General features: G+C 40.2%; 1 protein-coding gene across 6 annotated transcripts in view; it reads left to right on the top strand.

Moving 5' to 3' along the window:
- The first annotated feature begins 779 nt into the window (after window positions 1–779).
- COL14A1 (collagen type XIV alpha 1 chain) overlaps window positions 780–18,789 on the top strand; it is a 119,264-nt gene continuing 101,254 nt past the window's right edge. For 5 of the 6 annotated variants that reach the window (XR_011337204.1, XM_069854586.1, XM_069854587.1 and 2 more), the window contains exons 1-5: window positions 781–801; window positions 4,004–4,125; window positions 9,731–9,847; window positions 11,496–11,639; window positions 14,881–14,967. Coding sequence is in view for 5 of the 6 variants with exons in the window: in XM_069854586.1 (XP_069710687.1) it covers window positions 4,038–4,125; window positions 9,731–9,847; window positions 11,496–11,639; window positions 14,881–14,967 (436 nt within the window). In the remaining variant the exon portion in view is untranslated. Of the gene's footprint in view, window positions 802–4,003; window positions 4,126–9,730; window positions 9,848–11,495; window positions 11,640–14,880; window positions 14,968–18,789 lie in introns of all 6 variants that reach the window. The other variant, XM_069854588.1, reaches the window with a different exon arrangement.

Genomic DNA, 18,789 nt, shown 5'->3' on the forward strand with positions numbered 1-18,789 from the left:
GCTGTTTCTTATCTGCAGCCCTTCAGTGATTTCATTGTAATGATATACAGATGATCAGGCATGTTGTAGTGAAAATTTTTATTCACCTCCTAAATTCTCAGGACTTATAGACTTCGTGAGTAGCAGCCTTAATAGTAAATAGTCAGGAATACCGTGGGGTGACTCATATTTAAATAAGAATATAGATTCTGCAATTCCAAGTCCCAAACACAGTGTCTGTGCATACAGCAAAACTGCTCATATGTACCCTAACGTTTTTAATCAAGGTTTATACTAAGCCAGACAAGTGCTGGAATGCTTTACTATGAATATTTCCCCAATGAATCATTAATCCACAGATCGCAATGCCCGGCACGGGCAGATACTTGCATTCCAAGCCGAACTGCAGCACAAGCACCTTTTAAATCATTTAAAATGAAGCCAACAAGTACTTCGGGGAGAGGAGAATGAGTTAGAAGGCAGCAAAACCCAGAAGAAAGAGGACACCTTAAATCACAGCACCTGCACGGCCATCCCCCTCCTCCCAGCCGCATCCCCCCGCTCCGCGCACCTGGCCGCGCCCCCACCGGGAAGGGGGGTGGATCCCAGGCATCGCTCATCCCTCTTTTTTTTTTTTTTTCCTTTTTTTTCCTCCCCTTCCTTCCACCTTCTGCTTTATAATTGCCCGCCTCCTTTCCCCACCCTTTCGCCTTATCGGATGCGGCGGAGAGGGAAGCGGCTCTCCCCCCGCCCTCTATAGAACCCGCCGCCTCGCTCCAACGCGAACGCCCGCCGGCTGCTCTCCCGCCGATGCCCGCGCAGGTCGGTGCATCCCTCGAATCCCTCGAAGGGGCTGGGAGAGTTAAACCCGAGGGCATCGAGGGCAGGAGCGCTGCCCTCCCGCAGAGGGAGGAGGGGATGGAGGGGAAGCGGAGGGTCCCGCTGATGCCTGCCGTCCCCCTCCTTCATCCTTCATCCTCCTGCCCGCGGTCCCCTCCATCCCTTCGTCCACCCCGCTGTCCCCTCCATCCCCCTCCTTCGCCGGGCAGGGTGGCAGCCCCGGGTCTCGCAGGGACCGTCCCTCCCGGCATCTCGGCCGCGGCAGCGAACTCCCTGCTGTCCCTTTCTCAGCTCGGTGCGGGGAGGGGGAGAAGCGGCTTCCAAGCGGGGCGCCCGTGGGTGCAGGTGTCGGGGAGCAGGGGGCGGCGTCTCCTGCCAAGCCGCAGCGGGGCCGGGACCGGTCGGGCTCTCACTTCGGCCCACGCAGGGAGTCCTGCCGGTCCTTGAGAAGCCACCGAGACTGGAGAAACGTCCCCCTGGGCTCTCACTCGGCGTCGCGGCGCCCACCACCCCTCCTCGGGGGGGGATGCTGGGGCAGCTCTGCCTCCTCGCCGGAGATGGATATCACGGTTCTGCCCTGCTGGGAGGTCGCCAAGGCGGGTTGTTCCCTCGGGAGAAGGTTCCCCGTTTCCAGAGCCCCGCAGACACCCCGGAGCGCAGGGAGGGGCGAGGCACGGGCAGCATCTCGGCTCGCCGCTGCCGGGGCTGTTCTGACACAAACTGTTTTACCGAGTAGTTAATGAGAGGTGAAACACATAAAAAGCAGGAGGAATAGGATAGTTCTTGTTGCCCCAGATGACGTCGGGCACAAGGCGTCTGTGGCGCGACGCTGCCTTTCCCAGCTAAGTGATCCTTGGGCTGCTGGAGGGGAACTTGCGCATCGTTTATCCAGCACCGGTTGTGTGTCTCAATAAATCTCGCTTCTCGACGCAGCGGTTTTTCTCTAAAAGCTGCAGCAGAGGGAGTTTCTAGGCAGTGTTACCTGTCGGTCGGTGTTTATAGCCCTTATCCGGAAGGAGGGTTTATCTCAGATCTAGCAGATGGAAAATTGAGCCACAGTTGTGAGCGAGCATTTTAATGTCTGGGCTATTACGTGGGAAGAAATCCACACATTGCCAGTGCTGACTGCATTGAAGAATGGCTTGTATGATTTTCTTTGAAGAGTCTACATTTCCTTGCTCCAGGTTGTGTTCCTGAGGGAGGGAAGAAGCACCGGTACCCAATGTGAGATACACAAGGGGTAGATTTCAGACTGCTAAGATTTAGCTTTCTTGATTCTCCCCACTGCTTGTCACTAGGCAACCGTCTGCTGACTGTGCCAACTTGTCTGGACCCAGTCCTTGGGTGACTGACTCTTTGTGTTCATGTAGTAGGAAGCCTGGGCACTTTGCTTGGGTTTCTGAATTCCATCTGGAGGACGTCCTAAGTTCCTAAGAACTGGCATAGGAGCACCCAAGTTTCTGATACACATTTTTCTTATTGGATCTAGCCGTTTGCCTTTGTCTCAAGAGACCTATGCAGCAAGAGCTGGATTCAAAATATATGTTTAAGTAGTGTGCAATCTGTTGAGAATTTGACTAAAACTTAGATAACCTCCTGTGGGGATGGAATTTACAATGATTAAGCCTCCTGCATGTTTCTAGGTGGCATCCAGCACTCACCACTGTTGTAGCTATGGCAAACTGTAAATACCGAACAGAGGAGGAGATGTAGGTCTTATCTTTTTATCTGTTTAATGATGGTTGAGGTACTTCAGTCTGCCTTTTATATTAGACTGTGATTGAACTACTTGCTTTGAGCCTTCCTCTGAAGACAGTGAAATATGGAAAGCAAGTTCAATGATGGTGTGCTGGGAACATTAAAGAAAATGACACAGGAGGTAAATAGAAGGGACCTGCACACAAAAATACATTACCCAAAATTTATCAGAGTAAACCTTCAAATGCAAGTTCTTTGTTGACAGCAAGAAATGTACTGTTAATATGTTAATTTAATTCTCCTATAAAATACTAACAGGAGAGGGCAGCAAAAATTCTTCCTGGCTTAGAAAATTGACTAAAACTAGTGCAGTAAAGTTGAACAATAGGTAAATGTTTATAAGCACAATGTTATGAACACATTGATGTATCTTTAGAGGTGTTTCTATATATGCTGGATAACTGTACTGCAAAGCGTTAAAGACCAAGTTCAAATAGGTTAAGGACTGTACAAATTTTGCTAACTTCTGCGGACAGATAAATTGTCCCTTCTGGAACTTGTTCTTTGACACTAGAAATGCTTCCTGTAACCCAGCTGTTTGCCTAGGGCTATCTTGGTTGCTCATACAGTGCTGCACTCTAAAGTGTTGATGTTACTAAGTGATTAAGTTAGAGTATTTGACCATGGCATTACCTAAAAGTAGAGTAAGTGCTTACTCAGCTGATACCCTGCATGTTTTCTGAGCTTTGTCTGCTTTAGTCTCTATGAGTGCCAGATGGTAAAACAGAGAGCACAGAAGAAGTTGAATAAAATAGAAAAAGGAAAAATAGAGTAGGCTGTAGGGGGCAGTGAAAGGAGGACTTGGGTTTCCTCAGAGCCGTTCTGCCTTTTTTGACAACTGAGGTGCAAAAGTGCTTGGTTGAATTGGTCAATAATTGTTTCACTGGGGTTATTAAATACACCTTTGTTCTTTCACAGAAGGTTTGCAGCACAGTTCTCATCTCATTTTGGTTTTTCTACAGAAACCTGAAATGCACACTTTGACATTTGATTCTGGATGATTTCTCGATATGAAGTAAATAGCAGTTTTAGTCCTACTTTGTTATTGAGAGCTTCAGAGCTCTCTATCACAGGTATCTTGATGAGGTGCGAGCAACGCTGGATTGTATGGAGATACCCATTTTGCCTTGTTATGCACAGCAAGATCTACTTCCAATACTCATGTTAGCAAAGAATATCAGTTTTCTCTTTACAAAAGCTGAATTTTCAGAAGTGTTGAGTGACCCAAGTGGGGTTCTTTGTCCCTTTCAGGTAAAATATGCTTTGGTGAAACTGCTGTCAGGGTGAAATCCTGGCTTCACTGATGCCTATGGCAAATTCCTGATTTTTTTTTTTAAAAGGATCCAGATTTTGCCCACCCTTTGAATTGAAGTGGATGCCTTATCTTTGCAGGTTTAACAAGTCTTTTTGCTCTATGTGCTTTCAGACCTGCTGATACTCTTTGTACCGAGGGGAAGAAGATGCTTCATCGAAATGGGATACAGAGCTGTTTCTTCTTGGCTTTTTTAGCTGTCACAACTTTCTTCATCAGTGATGCCCAGGGCCAAGGTGAGTCATAAATAAGATGATGAAGCTTTTCACTTGATGCAGAAATAGAGTTTCTTATTCCAAATGCAATCGTTACTTCCCTCTTAGAAGGATGTGAATCCAGCTCTAGGGTAATGAAGCAGGAGTTTTGCTGCTGTCCTTAGGGAGAGAGTAGAATTGTGTGTTCACGTGTGCTCCTTGAACCTAGTAACTCAAATAGCATAAATCTTTGCAAATTCAGGTTTCGCAAAATGAGTAATATGGAACATTGTTTTTTGCTCTTATTTACATGAAGGTACTAATCAGGAATTACTATGTAATCACAAATCCTCTGTGTAATCAAGAAAGCTTGAAGGACCAGCTGTGATACTAAAGTTGTATGGAATATGTATTTTTTTCTTTGTTGGAACAGTAGCTACTGTAACAATTACATCATACAGTATTGCACAGGATTGTTAAATGTCACAAACTACTTCTGCAGCTTTTTTTTTTAAATCTCACTTGTGAGTATTAAAAGATATTGCTGAGACTGTTAGGCTTAAATGCTTGTTGGGTCATCTTGACAGTGGTTTGACTTGTGGTGAAAATTTATCCTATTGCTTGGGAAAGAAGGGAGGAAGAATGCCAATGAGGTTTTTTTGATGTCTAAAGACAGACATTTCTCTCAACTTTATATTTATGTAATCCCTTTCATATGAGACTACATAGGCATAACTGGGAGTGGAATCTGATCCTGGGTCTCTTCTAAAGCATCTTGTATAATGCATTATTCATGAGCACATTCGGAAAGTAGTGGCAACCTGAGGCTTTCCAAGTTCTGGTAAACATAAGTAGCAGTGCTGTCCTGTCTGCGTGGCACTCGAATGCCGGGGAAGCAAATCATCTTGGATGTTTGGGAATCTATGAACATTTTACAGGCCTCTCCCAGAGCTTAGGGACACATGTAAGCAGTGATATTTGATGTGGGTAATGTGAGGTGAATGAAGAAATATATGTTCCCAATGTTCAACACATCAGTTCTGGTCAGAAATGAGGTCCAGAATGTTTGTGACTTAATGAGCAAATAAAGCGAAGCATATGGTTAGTTCTCTGTGTATTTTAGTCCTAATACATATGGTTAAGATTTGCAAAACAGAATTGGAGATTGAGATCCATCTCCAGAAAGTTTTGTATAATTCCTTGACCTTGGAAAACCATACTCTTCCCTTCACACTTTTTTTTTTTTTAACATTGACTTAATCAGTCATATGTAAGGGAGAAAACTCTCAAAGTATTAATACGATGAAATGAAGGTCAGAGTTTTTTTCAATCATCACGCTGGCCGAAACTGGAGTTGGTGTACTTGATGAATAAAGAACAATACTTCCCTTGTTCTTATACTCTTTCAGCAAGCATCAGCTGCTGAATGCTGTCAGCAGTGTAATACTAAGCTAAGGGGGCTATTGCCTTGGCCCAAAAGACCTGTTATGTTTTTGAATGAAGTGATATGAAGTCTCTTTTCCATGTTCACAAAACAAAAAATATCTCTTGCTACATTTAAGGTAATAAGTTATTTGTCAAATCCTTTCTTTTCTCAAGGTTGTCATCCCTTACAGTAAACTCTTCAGGCAGCTGGGTAATTGTTTACAAGTTAATACAGCTTTAATTGTATATTTGCCTTTTTGAGAAATGTTGGGTCTGCCAAGGAATTGGAAGAGCTGGTATTAGTTCCACCTTGTGTTTTCTTCCTTTGACAAATATGCTCAGGTAAAGGTATGCCATGTGACTTGTTGGAAAGGAGAATGTTTTGGAAACTGAATTCAACATGCCTGAAGCTACAACTTATTCCTTCAGCTGAGGAGTTATCTGCCTTGAGCTACATGGTTTTATCTCATTTGTTGCCTGAACGCCTTATAAACCACATAGCGCCATTCAGTTTATACTCAACAATTATTCTTTCATCACTGCTGTTTCTTCCTCATTCAGCATAATGTCACTTAAACAATAGCAACAAAACAATAAAATCCAGCTTTCATCTGCTTATGGTCTTACATAGTACAAAAAATAGGTCTGGGCAAGAAAAATGCATCAGAATTTTCCACTTATTCATGAAGTGACTTGCTTTAATAATTTTCCTTCTACATTTAAAGATGGAAACTTCTTTGTATAGCTGTGATTTCCATGTGTTACTAATGTAATTGCTAAGTGATTTCAGTACATATTAATTTGTTCAGTTCTTATGACAAAAATAAATTGGAAGTTTGCCAGGTTTAGTTAGCATCTGATATTATGCTATTGGATGTCTTCAGAGAGCTGCACATATGCAATTTATGGTATTTCTCCTTACTGTTAAGATACTGAATAGTTAAACTTGTTGAACTAGTGGTCAACAAGAGTAATGTATTTGGAGCGCTAATTTATCTGGTGGCATAAGCCAAAGTCTTGAACTTGTCTGCAGTGTTCTTTTGGGTGACTGCTCTAATGTTGCTGACGGCCATTCACTTTTGCATTCCTGTAAAACCACTTAACAAGCTCTAGCTGCTGATTTTTATCAGTTAACTGACTCAGCTTGGATTAATTTTTTTCCCTTTCTGCAAGAAGTGAGATTTTGTTCCACAGACAATAAAGGTCCAAAGAAATAAAGATATCCTCTTCAGGTTGGTGAATGTGTAGTAATTCCCATCAATATTTTGTTGTCTGTTCAAGTGTTAGATTTTTAACTTCCTTAGCTATATGTACTTTCTATGCCAGAACGTTAGTCTTTGCACAACTAAGACACAGTTGAGTATCTGTCCAGTGAATAATTCTTTTCTTCCTTATGGTTAATTGCTGTGTGGGAATGTCTGTTGTCCTGCACTGCCACCTTTCATACAAAAACTACCCAGAGAAAATTGACTAGTTATGTAAAGACTATTCTGGCACAACTTTTCTAGTCTTTCTCATTGTAAGTCTGTAGTAAACAGAAAAACTTTTGTTTTGGTGATTGTGTCCTTCTTTGCTTGTAAGTTCTGTGATTGTTTTTAAGGGCTCCCAAAACTTACCTGGTTTGGTGGTGGCTAATAGCTCTTAGGTGAGAACTATGCTTCTTTGTTAGAAGTAGGATGGAATGGAATGAAATCACAGGGGAAGTATGGCAGAGAAGATGAACTCTGAAATTCTAAGACAGAATTTTTTTTAATCCTTGGTGTTACGTTGCTGCATTCTGCTCTGCCTCTTCATCCCCATATAAATTCACCCCTTAACCTTGGTAAAATGTGCAGTATTTTTACCCTTGCATACTATCATTGTTCAAAGTTTACTCACTATTCCTTAGACAAAATAAATAATAAAAAGAATTGCATATTTTACAAACTTCTAGATACGATTTGTCACTCTTGGTTCATTCAGCCCCAATTCATTGTGATTTATGCATGGCTCAGGCAGAGAGTCTTGAGAATGAATTAAAAGCTGTAATCCATAACTACAGTCTGCTTAGCTTTCAGAACTTTTTGCCATAGTCTTTGCTATTTTACTACAATTATAGCATGCTGAATGTTCTTGCAGAAACTTGCCTAGCAAAACACTTTACAATATGAAGGCCAAATTTTCAAAGGACTGATTTTTGTTTGCACCGATTCCTGCACACCCTTGCTTGAAGCTTCTCTTCCTCTAAACTTCCGGGAGGTGACAGGCAGCCTGAAGGTGAGGTCTGACAAGATAATACCCGGCAGTTGGGGAAATGCACTGTTGGGCAGAAGCCCAGTGCTGAGAATCAAAACATTTTTAAGAGTGTGGAACTGGTGTGCTACCTGCTGTTTCTGTCCCCTTGCCTCTCTTCTTGAGCTGTTTCTCTGAAGTCTTTGAGAGTATGGAGGGGTTGCTGTCTTGGTGCTTATGAACTCTTTGCTGTGTTTTGGTGTTAAGTGCAGAACCTGCCTTTTCCCTGTCAAAACTGTCCCTTATGGATTAGGAGGCTGAATGCAAAGAATAGATCTCTTGTATTAAACCTCCCGATTTCTACTTCTAAGACCCAAAATGTTTTTAATGGTGGTTGACATGAAAAAACCACCATCCCAGATCTCTAAAAAAACCCACAGCTTGCCTATTTCCTTTTTCTTTCTTCACCCAAGCTGCTGGAAAAAGAAGCACATAGGAAAAAGTAATCAGCTCAGAATGGGTCTTTGGCTGCTGCTAGTGCCAGAGCTGCATTGACTGTAGCAGGTCAAATGGAGAGGCCAGAGACTGTTGGAGAGCACACTCTGCCAGTTGACTCAGATGCTCCATGAGCTGTAATCCTTGAGTCTCAGAAATATCAAGATAACCCTTGGCTTATTGTATCCATTGGACCAACAAACTGTGGGCATGAGCTTAGTTAATTAAGAGCTATCTTGGGCCCCCTTTTCCCTGTCAGGTGATTTCCCTTATTTCTTGGACTTCAGCAAGAGGGTGGTAGTGGCAGAGGCACCAAGGTTTTGGAAAATAAAGGAAAAAGCTTGTGAAGGCTGTGGACGTAATGGGAGGAAGAGGTTTAAGGTTGATGGAGTTTGCTAAGCTTTTCTCTCCCTTCCCATTGCTCAGCCTCTGGATAGCTTCCCTGGCTGCTTTTCCCTCTAGGTAAGTTAGTTCTCTGTGGGCCAAACTGTATTCAAATGTATAAAGATTTCCTGTTATTGACAGCCTTGGACACCACAGGCTGCACACCTAACAGCTCTGCTTCAGTTGTTTGCTGTGAAGGAAGGATGTAGCTCCCTGGAGCAAGGTAGAAATGCTATATAGAGAATTGCCCAATATCATTGGAGCTTGTCTGATCAGAAAGATGCAAAGCTGTGAAAGACTCATGTGCATAGGCACAATGTTGCTGATATTGCAGTAACAGCATAAGGTGGATTATCCATTTGCTCCTCTGTGAGTTTCTTCACTGAAGTATCACTTCTTTCTCAGTCATCTCATGCTTTTATTCATTTCATCTGCTGCTCCTACTTGAAACATAGATGATGGCACGATATAAACAAAAGCCAGATTTGCTTACCATCTCTGGATTGCCCCTGTCTGAATCTTGACTAGCCTGTGTGCCTGCTAGTATTGATGAGACCAAAGCAGTGCTTGAAGCTGAGTAAGCATGTGTGCTGCTTAGGCCAGGTTTCCAAACTGAGCAGCAGATCTTTCCTCTGCCTTCTGCATGCCTGTTTTTCCTCTTGGTTGTTGTGTCTTCACAAGGCTTTGAAAATTTGGCCCTGAGTGACCTTAAGTGTGGGGAAAGACCCACAGTAATGAGCTATAAAGGAGGCTAGGTAATGCATATTATCAGTGTAAGCAAGGAGAGCAATTTTAATTCCCATATATTAACAAAGAGCATTTTTATTACCAGCTTTGCCTGCTAAACTAGATACTTAACATCTAACACTGTTTGTCTTTCTGTCCTTTGCTGTTAGGTTGTTAGTTTGCTTTTATAAAGAAATAAATAAAAGGTATGTCTGAGGGAAGTAGTGCGCCTGAGGGATGTAATTTACAAACTAATAAACTGATACATGTGATATTTTGAATAACTTGCACCCTTGATCATAAAAAATTTGTGTTGTCTTCCTATATATGTTTATTTTTGTTTGTTTAAATTTGATGATTGCTTTTTATTTGAATTTAAAATGTTGTTTTCTTTCCCCACTTGCAGTGTCCCCACCAACAAGACTAAGATATAATGTAGTCAATCCTGACAGTGTACAGATCTCTTGGAAAGCCCCAAAAGGGCAATTCAGTGGATATAAGCTTCTTGTCACTCCAAGTTCAGGTAAAACATATGTCTCTGCATTCTTTTTTTTTTTTAAGGTGAAAGGACTTTCATCCTATGGCTGAACAGCTTTTCTGAAACTAGTGTCATCTGTCTTTACCTTTTTCCAGTGTGGTGTAAGGAAGTTTAGGAAGTGTTCAAGGGAGAACACAGGAAACCTGTAGCAGTCAAAGCTTTGAAGGTGAATCTCTCTGGACCTACTCCCATAGTTAGCTCCCCTGAAAAGACAAAAAAGATTTAAGAACAAACTTATAAAAAACCCTCAAACATCTGCAAATTCTTTTTTTTTTTTAAGAAAGCTTAAAGTGTTAAGATAGGCAATGAAGTGGCTATATCTGTTTACCTGTGTAGAGGTTCTACTTCTGTACACATTCAAATTCACACATAAATACCCTTTTAACATACAGCTAAAATACATATTTGCATGCTATCTTTATGTATGTTTTTATATGCATACATAGAAATGTTTAATATGTGTGTTTATATATGAGAATTTCCTTGCCCAAAGAAAATGGGCAAAGAGGGTGTTTAGAGGTTATGGGATCACAACTGGCAGCCAGTCACAGAGCAGTGTGAAAGCTGGTGGATGTGATCATAGAATCATACAATCCTAAAATAATTTGGGTTGGAAGGGACCTTAAAGACCACCTAGTTCCAACCCCCCTGCCATGGGCAGGGACATCCTGCCAGATCAGGCTGCCCAAGGCGTCATCCAGCCTGGCCTTAAACACCTCCAGGGATGGGGCATCCACAACTTCCCTGGGCAACCTGTGCCAGTGCCTCACTGCTCTCATGGTGAAGAAATTCTTCCTTATGTCAAGGCTAAATCTGCCCCTGTCCAGTTTATACCCATTGTCCCCCGTCCTATCACCACAAGCTTTTATGAGCAGTCCTTCTGCAGCTTTCCTGTCGCAATAAGGTCTCCTCGGAGCCTTCTCTTCCCCAGGCTGAACAAGCCCAACTCTCTCAGCCTGTCCTTGTATGGGAGGTGCTTCAGCCCTCTGATCATCTTTGTAGCCTCCTCTGGACCTGTTCCAACAGCTCCATATCCTTCTTATGTTAATGATTCCAGAACTGGACACAGTACTCCAGATGAGGTTTCACAAGAGAGGAATAGAGGGGCAGAATCACCCCCCTTGACCTGTTGGCCACACTTCTTTTGATGCAGGCCAGGACATGGTTGGCTTTCTGGGCTGCGAGCACGCATTGCCGGCTCGTGTTGAGCTTCTCATTGACCAGCACCCACAAGTCCTTCTCTGCAGGGCAACTCTCAATCACGTCATCCACTATCCTGTACGGAAATTGGGGATTAAATGATGTTGCCAACCTTGACAGCTTTTTGACATATGTTTCTTTTTTCTTAATTGTTTTGCTGGGCACAGTGGTTACTCCTTGAGACCTGGATACAAAGGCTGACCCTAAGAGTGTTTCTATCTAAGAATACTGATACATGTCTTTAATTGGGTTACCTGACTCCTTGCTTTTCTAGGCCACTCTCTGTCCTGACTGTATGGATAGTCCCAAAAGTGAGAACACTTGGGTCATTGTAGTGCTTGAGGTAGTTTTAAGTCATTACATTTACCATGTCATAAGAAAATCAAAGCAAATTTATGTATTTGTGGGTTTTTTTTTTCCTTTTCTCTTATAGGTGGAAAAACCAACCAATTAATTCTTCAAAATACCGCAACCAAAGCGATTATTCAAGGTCTTATTCCAGATCAAAATTATGCCCTTCAGATCATTGCATTCAGTGAAGACAAGGAGAGTAAGCCAGCACAAGGCCAATTCAGAAGTATGTGTCTTTTTATGCCTGATATGCAGAATTTATCAGATATTTGGTATAATTTATATAATTGTGATGAAGTCTGATGCAAAGCGGGACAATGGAAAAAGTTTCTTCTGTGGTGGAAGGCTAATCAGAACCACAGATTTGAACTGATGCATATGCAGCATGGGGCCTGAATTAATCCAGTTGCTCTTCCACAGGAGATTCTTATTTTGACTTATCTTTGTTTCCATTGCTTTGGAATCCCTCTCTTCACCATTCCGTTATGAAATTAGCCAGTATCTTGTGGAGGAGATTCTTCAGTGAATGGAAACAAGGAAGGAAGTGCTATGTTCTGATACTTAAAAAATTTCCCTCCCTTCATCCAACTTTTTATTAAAACATTCTTACAGCTGTGCCAGCTGGCAACGAGTTGCTAGTTCAATGATACTAAGAAAGGTTACATTCTTACTGGTCTTCAGCCCTCTAATAGGTTTACAAATTGTGCTGAAGAATTTCTGACCTACACGTACTTTTAATGTCTATATCATAGTCATATGTATGTCCTCGCTAATGAGTTTGTCTTGATATGCATCTTAAATAGTTCAGTTAAATATCATCAGTGAAGATTTGGTTGATAAAGACAAAAAATGTTGCAGTCTGGGAGTACAGTTAAAAGCCTATTGAATTCCCTTAGCTGAATGTTCCTCGCTGTCACTGCTAAACTACCTTTCTCTTAGAACCAGCAAAAGAGAAAGTATGCTGATTGCTTGATGTGTTGTGCGTTAAAGTCCTTCTAGCTTTTCATCACTGCAACTGTCTGTTTACTACTTTAAGTTCTGTCTCAGTTAGGAAATCCACAAAACACAGGTTACTTTAGCATTAAAAGGCAGCCCACAGAAAGCTACACCAACTTTGATAATATTAGGTGTGGCTGGCTTTTAAGCTACCTCTATTCTTCAGGAAAAGTAGAGTTGGCAAGTTGATTTAAGAATATGGGTGTTATGTTCTGTTTAGTGTATTCTTTCTTTGCAGGTGAAAACATGTAGTATTTAATGAGTCTGGAATTTCATTTGACAATATGATGCCTTGCATGAGTAAAACCAGATACAGCTTTTTGTATACAAATCTTTTTGTATTAGAATAGAATATTATATAATAGAATCTTATGCTGTATTCTGTGTCTTTTGCCCCTTCACTGACAGGTGGTCACTAATTCTTGAGATGAAAAAAACGTCAAACATATCCACAGTCTTGAGAATATCTTCTGGTTTAGTGCATTGGAAGTATGTTTTTAATGCTGCTGAGTTGTAATTGATGTACAAAGAGTATACAAGCCTACAATAAAATTCTATTGTTAAGAGTAATCCTCTTTATATAGCCAAGTATAATTTCTTATTCTGGTGCTACTTGTAAGTTATTGTACATAGTATGTAGTTAACAAAGATCACTGTAGAGGTTTTTTCCATTTAAAATGCAGATGTAAATATATGCACTAATGTTTTTTTGTTTGAGTAAATACATAAGTACATCTGCTCCTTCTTTTCTGTTCTCCCTATGTGGTTAGAATTTTGACAGTTAGAAATGGCCTTCCCAAATCCAGAGGTCTCTGTCAGGGTGTGGCAAACTTGTCTCCTATGAAAATTTTCAAACTTGTACTGTTTCTCTGGAGACTTGCTGCTCAACAGCATTAACATTAGAGGAGGCCATCAAGCAGCTCCTTAGCTTGCTCTTAGGTTTTTCTCAAAGGAATGCTCTTTGGAGGCTAAGCAATGGCATTCTTTTTGACTAGTATGATTGTGGTAATTTCACCTCTTTCATTTTAGCTGGAGACTTTTTTAAGGTAAGGATTAAACCCAGACTTTTGACTAAGACATGTTGTGTTCATGAGTTTCTCTGTAACCCAGCTAGTAACCAAGATTTACCTCTGTAAGAGCTGACTGCTCAGCTAGCTTGTGGACTTGGATTTGCTTCCAAATCAGTTTCACAACAGTTTTCTGCAAGTTAGAGGTGACGTACAAGTACACATGCTGTGTTAAGTAAGGAGAGGAGTCAGAAGTTATTTTTTTCCACCAGTTTTCCTACCTCTGTACTTGGAGTGCAAGTGCCTCAGATTTTGCAGAGGGTTATCACACTGAGGTCACACCCAGGTTTTTAACAATGGCTGTGGTTTTCCAAAGACCTTAGGATGGTCTTGTGATTATATTTTGTACTGGAAATCAGAGCACTCTTGACTGTTTCAGATAATCCACGCGCTATTGGATAAATTAACAAAATCTGTTCCACTTCTGTAAAAGAGAATACGCGCATTGTCTATATTATAGCATATGTTTTAAGAGACAGATAACCTTTCACCCACTCACAGTGTTTTTTGAACAATGTAGTGTTGAGGGATTGAACCTAGTTAAGGCTCAGTTCCTGCTTGGATGAATGTTGGTCATCATCCAGCTCTACATAAACAAAAGATTTTAATTGGAGTAGAATTTTATTTTTTTATGAAAGATATTCTCAATTTCACTCTTTTAAGCTGTTCTTGGCCGTTATAGACACGTGAAGCACCAACCAGTATTCCAAGCAAATTCTGAAAGGACTTTTTTTTTTTTTAATATGTGACTTTAGCAATGATTTTGCCAGGATCTTTCAGACTATAAGTAGAGTGATACTGGCTACTAATGTAATATTAGGAAGTGTTAATCAAGGTGGATTCTGCTTGGCTGTTATGAGAGAAGTGGGACATAATACGGTTGTCATCCCACCCACTTGTGGGACAGGAAACTGTTGAAAATCTGAGCTTTGGAGCAATTTTGCTTTCATGGGAGTATTTTGTGCCCTGAACACAGACTTGGGCATGGGATCTAAGCAGATTCTTTAAAGAGGATAATGTAACAGCTGGCTTATGTGCTTTTGTGTTGAGTGACTTGGAGTGGAACTCTGCAATGCTGGACTTTCCCCAGCTAGATTTGCCAATTTTCTAGACTATATTTCCAAGGCTGGATCTTGTCAGTGTGGGCTTAGGTGCTGATGTCACTGCATTTGGACTCTCCTGTGTGAGGAGAATCACTTTTGAGAACTTTAATGATGACAGAATGGGGAAAGATTCATAAAAAGAATAAACCCAAAGGGAGGGAGGGAAGACCCAGTAACATTTGTTACATAAGCATATTGCAAGATGCTGTGTGCAGCTTCTTTATCTGGAAGAAGAAAATTACATGTTTCTCACTGCAGTGTTTCTAGTTTGATTAATTATTTACCCCTCCTTACTTTTCAGTTAAAGATATAGAGAGAAGAAAAGAAACAAGTAAACCCAAGGTGAAGGATCCAGAAAAAACAAATGCGAGTAAACCAACTCCAGAAGGTCAGATCATAATGCGTATGACGAGTGATATTCTGTATATAATCAGCTTTTTTATTTAACTTGGCCATCTTATAGATTTTCTTTAAGTCAGTGCTTTAAATCTTGCTCCCAGGGTTAAGTTAAACAAAGGGGAAAAATCAATATTTTCAGAAATATTGGAAAGTTGCTACAATAGAGGTATCGCTTTTAGTTCTGTGTTCTGCTTTACTACTTTGTACAGTAAATACTAAATACCACCACGAATAGCATAAAAGCAGTATTTGAACCTGTGTTAAAAATCACATTGTCTGTACTTCCCTACTGAGTGCAGTTTGAGTAGTGAAAGAATAGCCTATGTGTGTAATACATAATAATTTCATAACATTTTGTCTGCAGGAAAGACTTGCAGTGGTAATTCCCACCTAAGGTCAAATTGGTGGTATTGTACTATTAGTCACACAGCAACTTGATAACTCTGTTCTAATGCAGGTCATAGATACAAAAACATTTTAATTCATTTGAGGAGTGAGGGGGGAAAGGTTCATTTTGTCTGGCTGTGAGGAGCCAGTCTTCTAGTGAAATGTGATATCGCTTGTCATGAGAAGTTCATCTAGTATGGACAGTAAAATCTATTTCAAGCTTAATATATAGCTTCATTTCCTGTTATTCTGAAATTCAAATAGCATCTTTATTAAGTAACCCCAACACTAGTTATTCTTTTCAGTGGTTATTTATGATGCACAGAACAAGCACAGAATGGCTCGATATGACCTTAAACAGTCTCTCTATGAATAACTTGGACAGTTTCAAGGATCCCATATTTCCTCTCTCTTTTAGCTCTGTTTCCTACTAATGCAAGTATTGAAGACTTCACCCAAAGCTCCTTGAACCCCATACAGATTTTTCTGACTTCAGTGGGTTTTTCTTCCAACCATACATGCTTGTGTCATGTTTTTATTAACACTATACAAATCTGTTTCCATACAGCATTCCTCAAAGTGAAGCACTTCTGAATTCATCACATTGGGTACATTGGGGAAAAGTTTAGCTAGTATTTACAACACAAAAAAGCAAGTTTTACCTGCTAGTGCATAATGGGGTAGCAAATAGGTGATTTTTTCATGTCTGGAGGAAGGCTGAGATGGAAGAAATGAGAGAACTAAAGAATGAAAATTTGATTTCTTTTATTAATGAAAGACAAGAAGATTTATTTTATTAATAAAAGTTCAAGGTAGGAAAACCAAGCCTGTAATAGGAAAATGTTGATTTAATGCAGTAAGAGGAAGGTGTCTGCCCAGCTATGGGAGAGCATTTATACTTTTTCATGGAGTAGGGGCAAAATTACAGTTGGCAAGAGGAGAGAGGATCTGTGGTCTCTCCTTTTTTGCAATTCTTGTTTACTTGCTAAGTCTTTAGCTCCATTACTTTCCTTCTCCTTGCACACTTTTTACTCATCCAAACTTTTTCAGTTATATCAGAGCAGTTTATATCACAACAAAATACACTTCCATCTAGAACTTGTGAAAAGTTATTACCTTATGCTTACTGTAGAGGTTTTACTAGCAAATGGGGTCATACGCTTGAAAGAAAAGCAAAGCCTACAAAGTTCTCGATCAACAAAACTGACCAAAGAGAAAAAACACTGCTAACTTTTATAAATCCTGATTTGGTTTAGCCCTATTTATCTGTATTTTAATGTAAAGTAATGGACTTCTTCCCTACTGTCTAGATATAGCATATTTCTTCCCTTTGCACAGTATAATGATTATTCAAAATCATGGAGGTTCCAACTGAATTACTTCAGTGGGAGTAGGATGAGAGTCCAAGCAAACGCATTACGCAGAAATAACAGCATCAGCAAAAAATGAGTAGGTGGGATAGAAGTGAATTCAAAACCGATACATCAAGATTAATGGTGTCTAAACTTTCCTAGTGGAATATATAAAGAACGTTCCATTTCAAACTGAAACTGGATAAAAATAAAAACGAGGAAGACTCTGTAAAAAAAAGAAATAGATTAAAGAAATAAGAGCAAGTTTTTATGGGAAAACCATGAAGAATAATTTGATCCTCTGCAGATGTCTGACAGGAAATTATTTAAGTATGACCAAATGAATTCAGGCCAACCGTTAATTGGTTTCATAACAATTTAATATATGGCTAAATAGCAACCCTGATACATTCTGTGCTTGTGTTTTATCCTTGGTCAAGTTGGTAAGACCTTGGGAGTTACCAGTACAAAAGAATTCATTGGATAGTATAATGTCTTATCAGAAAGCAAGAACGATCCTTGCTCACAAAAAAATTGAAAGCAACTATTGTCCAGTTTGATATTGTCACTGGTTGTGGCTTCTGCACTTATCTTGACTGAAAGAATAAGAAAAGCCAATTTCACCATTTTTGCAAGTATTAAAGAGTCAAGTTTTGATGTAAAGAGATGCCTTCTGTGAACATCTACCCTCTTCTTACAGCTAGTTGTTTATATTAGAAGATCTTAGAACGTCTTGGTAAGACATTGACTGATGACTTTTTACTTCTTTCATGTGACTATTAGGACAGATTTAGCATTTAATAGGCCAGACTATCTAAAATCAATATTTTGGGACAAACCCATTTAAGTGTAATACACTTGTCAAAATATATGAAAAAGCATGTGGACTTTGTCAGTAATGCAAGGTTCAGTTCATGCATTTTGATACTCTTGTGATCTGCACATATCCTGTTGATTTCCCTGAAAGGCATAAAAACGCACATAATCATAGAAATTTATTGTTTATAAGCACTTAGTTAATAAATTTTCTTCAAGGTCACATAATAAACCCCAGAAATTTCACTTTCAGTTTAAGCGGGACAAAGATCTCACCATAATCCTCCTACTCCTAGATACCAGCTCTTCACAAAAAAATACAAGTGAATATATGTATATTAATGATTCCAGATGGTTTCGAAGATTCTCTTCCCTTATTTTCATCTCTAGTTTGGAGGACTGATTCTGTACTACTGTCCACTATTTGACTACCAACTGTTTGAGGCTCTAGGTAGTGCTGGGGCGTGTGGATTTATTCTCCTAACCTCCCATATCTACCTTTTTTTTATGACTCAAAATTAGCTTGTATTTGAGTTTCAGTCTGCCATAATGGAGCGCTGTCAGTGATTTGTGTGGCTTGCTAGTATTTTTTCCAGTAGCTTCATTAACCTAGATTAACTTTTTCTGTCTATTTTTCTGCCCGTTCAAGTAGTCTGAAAAGATTTACTCCTTTCTTTCCTGTTCTAAGTACCATTCTCTTATCTCAAAAAACCTCCAGTGTATATATCCAGTAATGTCCTTGTGCCAAATTCGTTAAAGTTTTTAGGTCTAGCTCTCATCCATCAAATGTCCAGTTTATGTTTGATTTCCAGAAACATCCTCTAGTTCTTCTGCACAACCATTTTCAAGTCTTGAAACTTCTTTCTATATTTTTCAGAACCCATAATATTTCAGCTTAGTGATTTATCACTGCTGTGCACACTCATATTAATAACATCAGAAGCCTTTTCTCTTTCTCTCTGTTGAGATAAAGTTCACAGACTGAATTTCTTTCAACGTGCACTGACATTTGAGTACTTGTACCTTGGCACTTCTCCAACTCCCTGACGTACAAAGCTCCTTTCTGTATGGTGACAGGGGTTAATACATTCTGTAGCTTCTCAGATGTTTTACAGTTTCTCAAAGAGCTTCTATGGGTGATTCTCTAATCAAATCTCTTTTGGGAGAGGAGAACCACAGTGTTTTGATTATGTCCTGTGGCAAATATGTGACTATATCCTTTCTCTGCAGAGTATTTCCCTGCATGTCTGATTTCA

The sequence above is a fragment of the Phaenicophaeus curvirostris genome, chromosome 3, assembly GCF_032191515.1.
Source record: "Phaenicophaeus curvirostris isolate KB17595 chromosome 3, BPBGC_Pcur_1.0, whole genome shotgun sequence".
NCBI classification, from domain to species: Eukaryota; Metazoa; Chordata; class Aves; order Cuculiformes; family Cuculidae; genus Phaenicophaeus; species Phaenicophaeus curvirostris.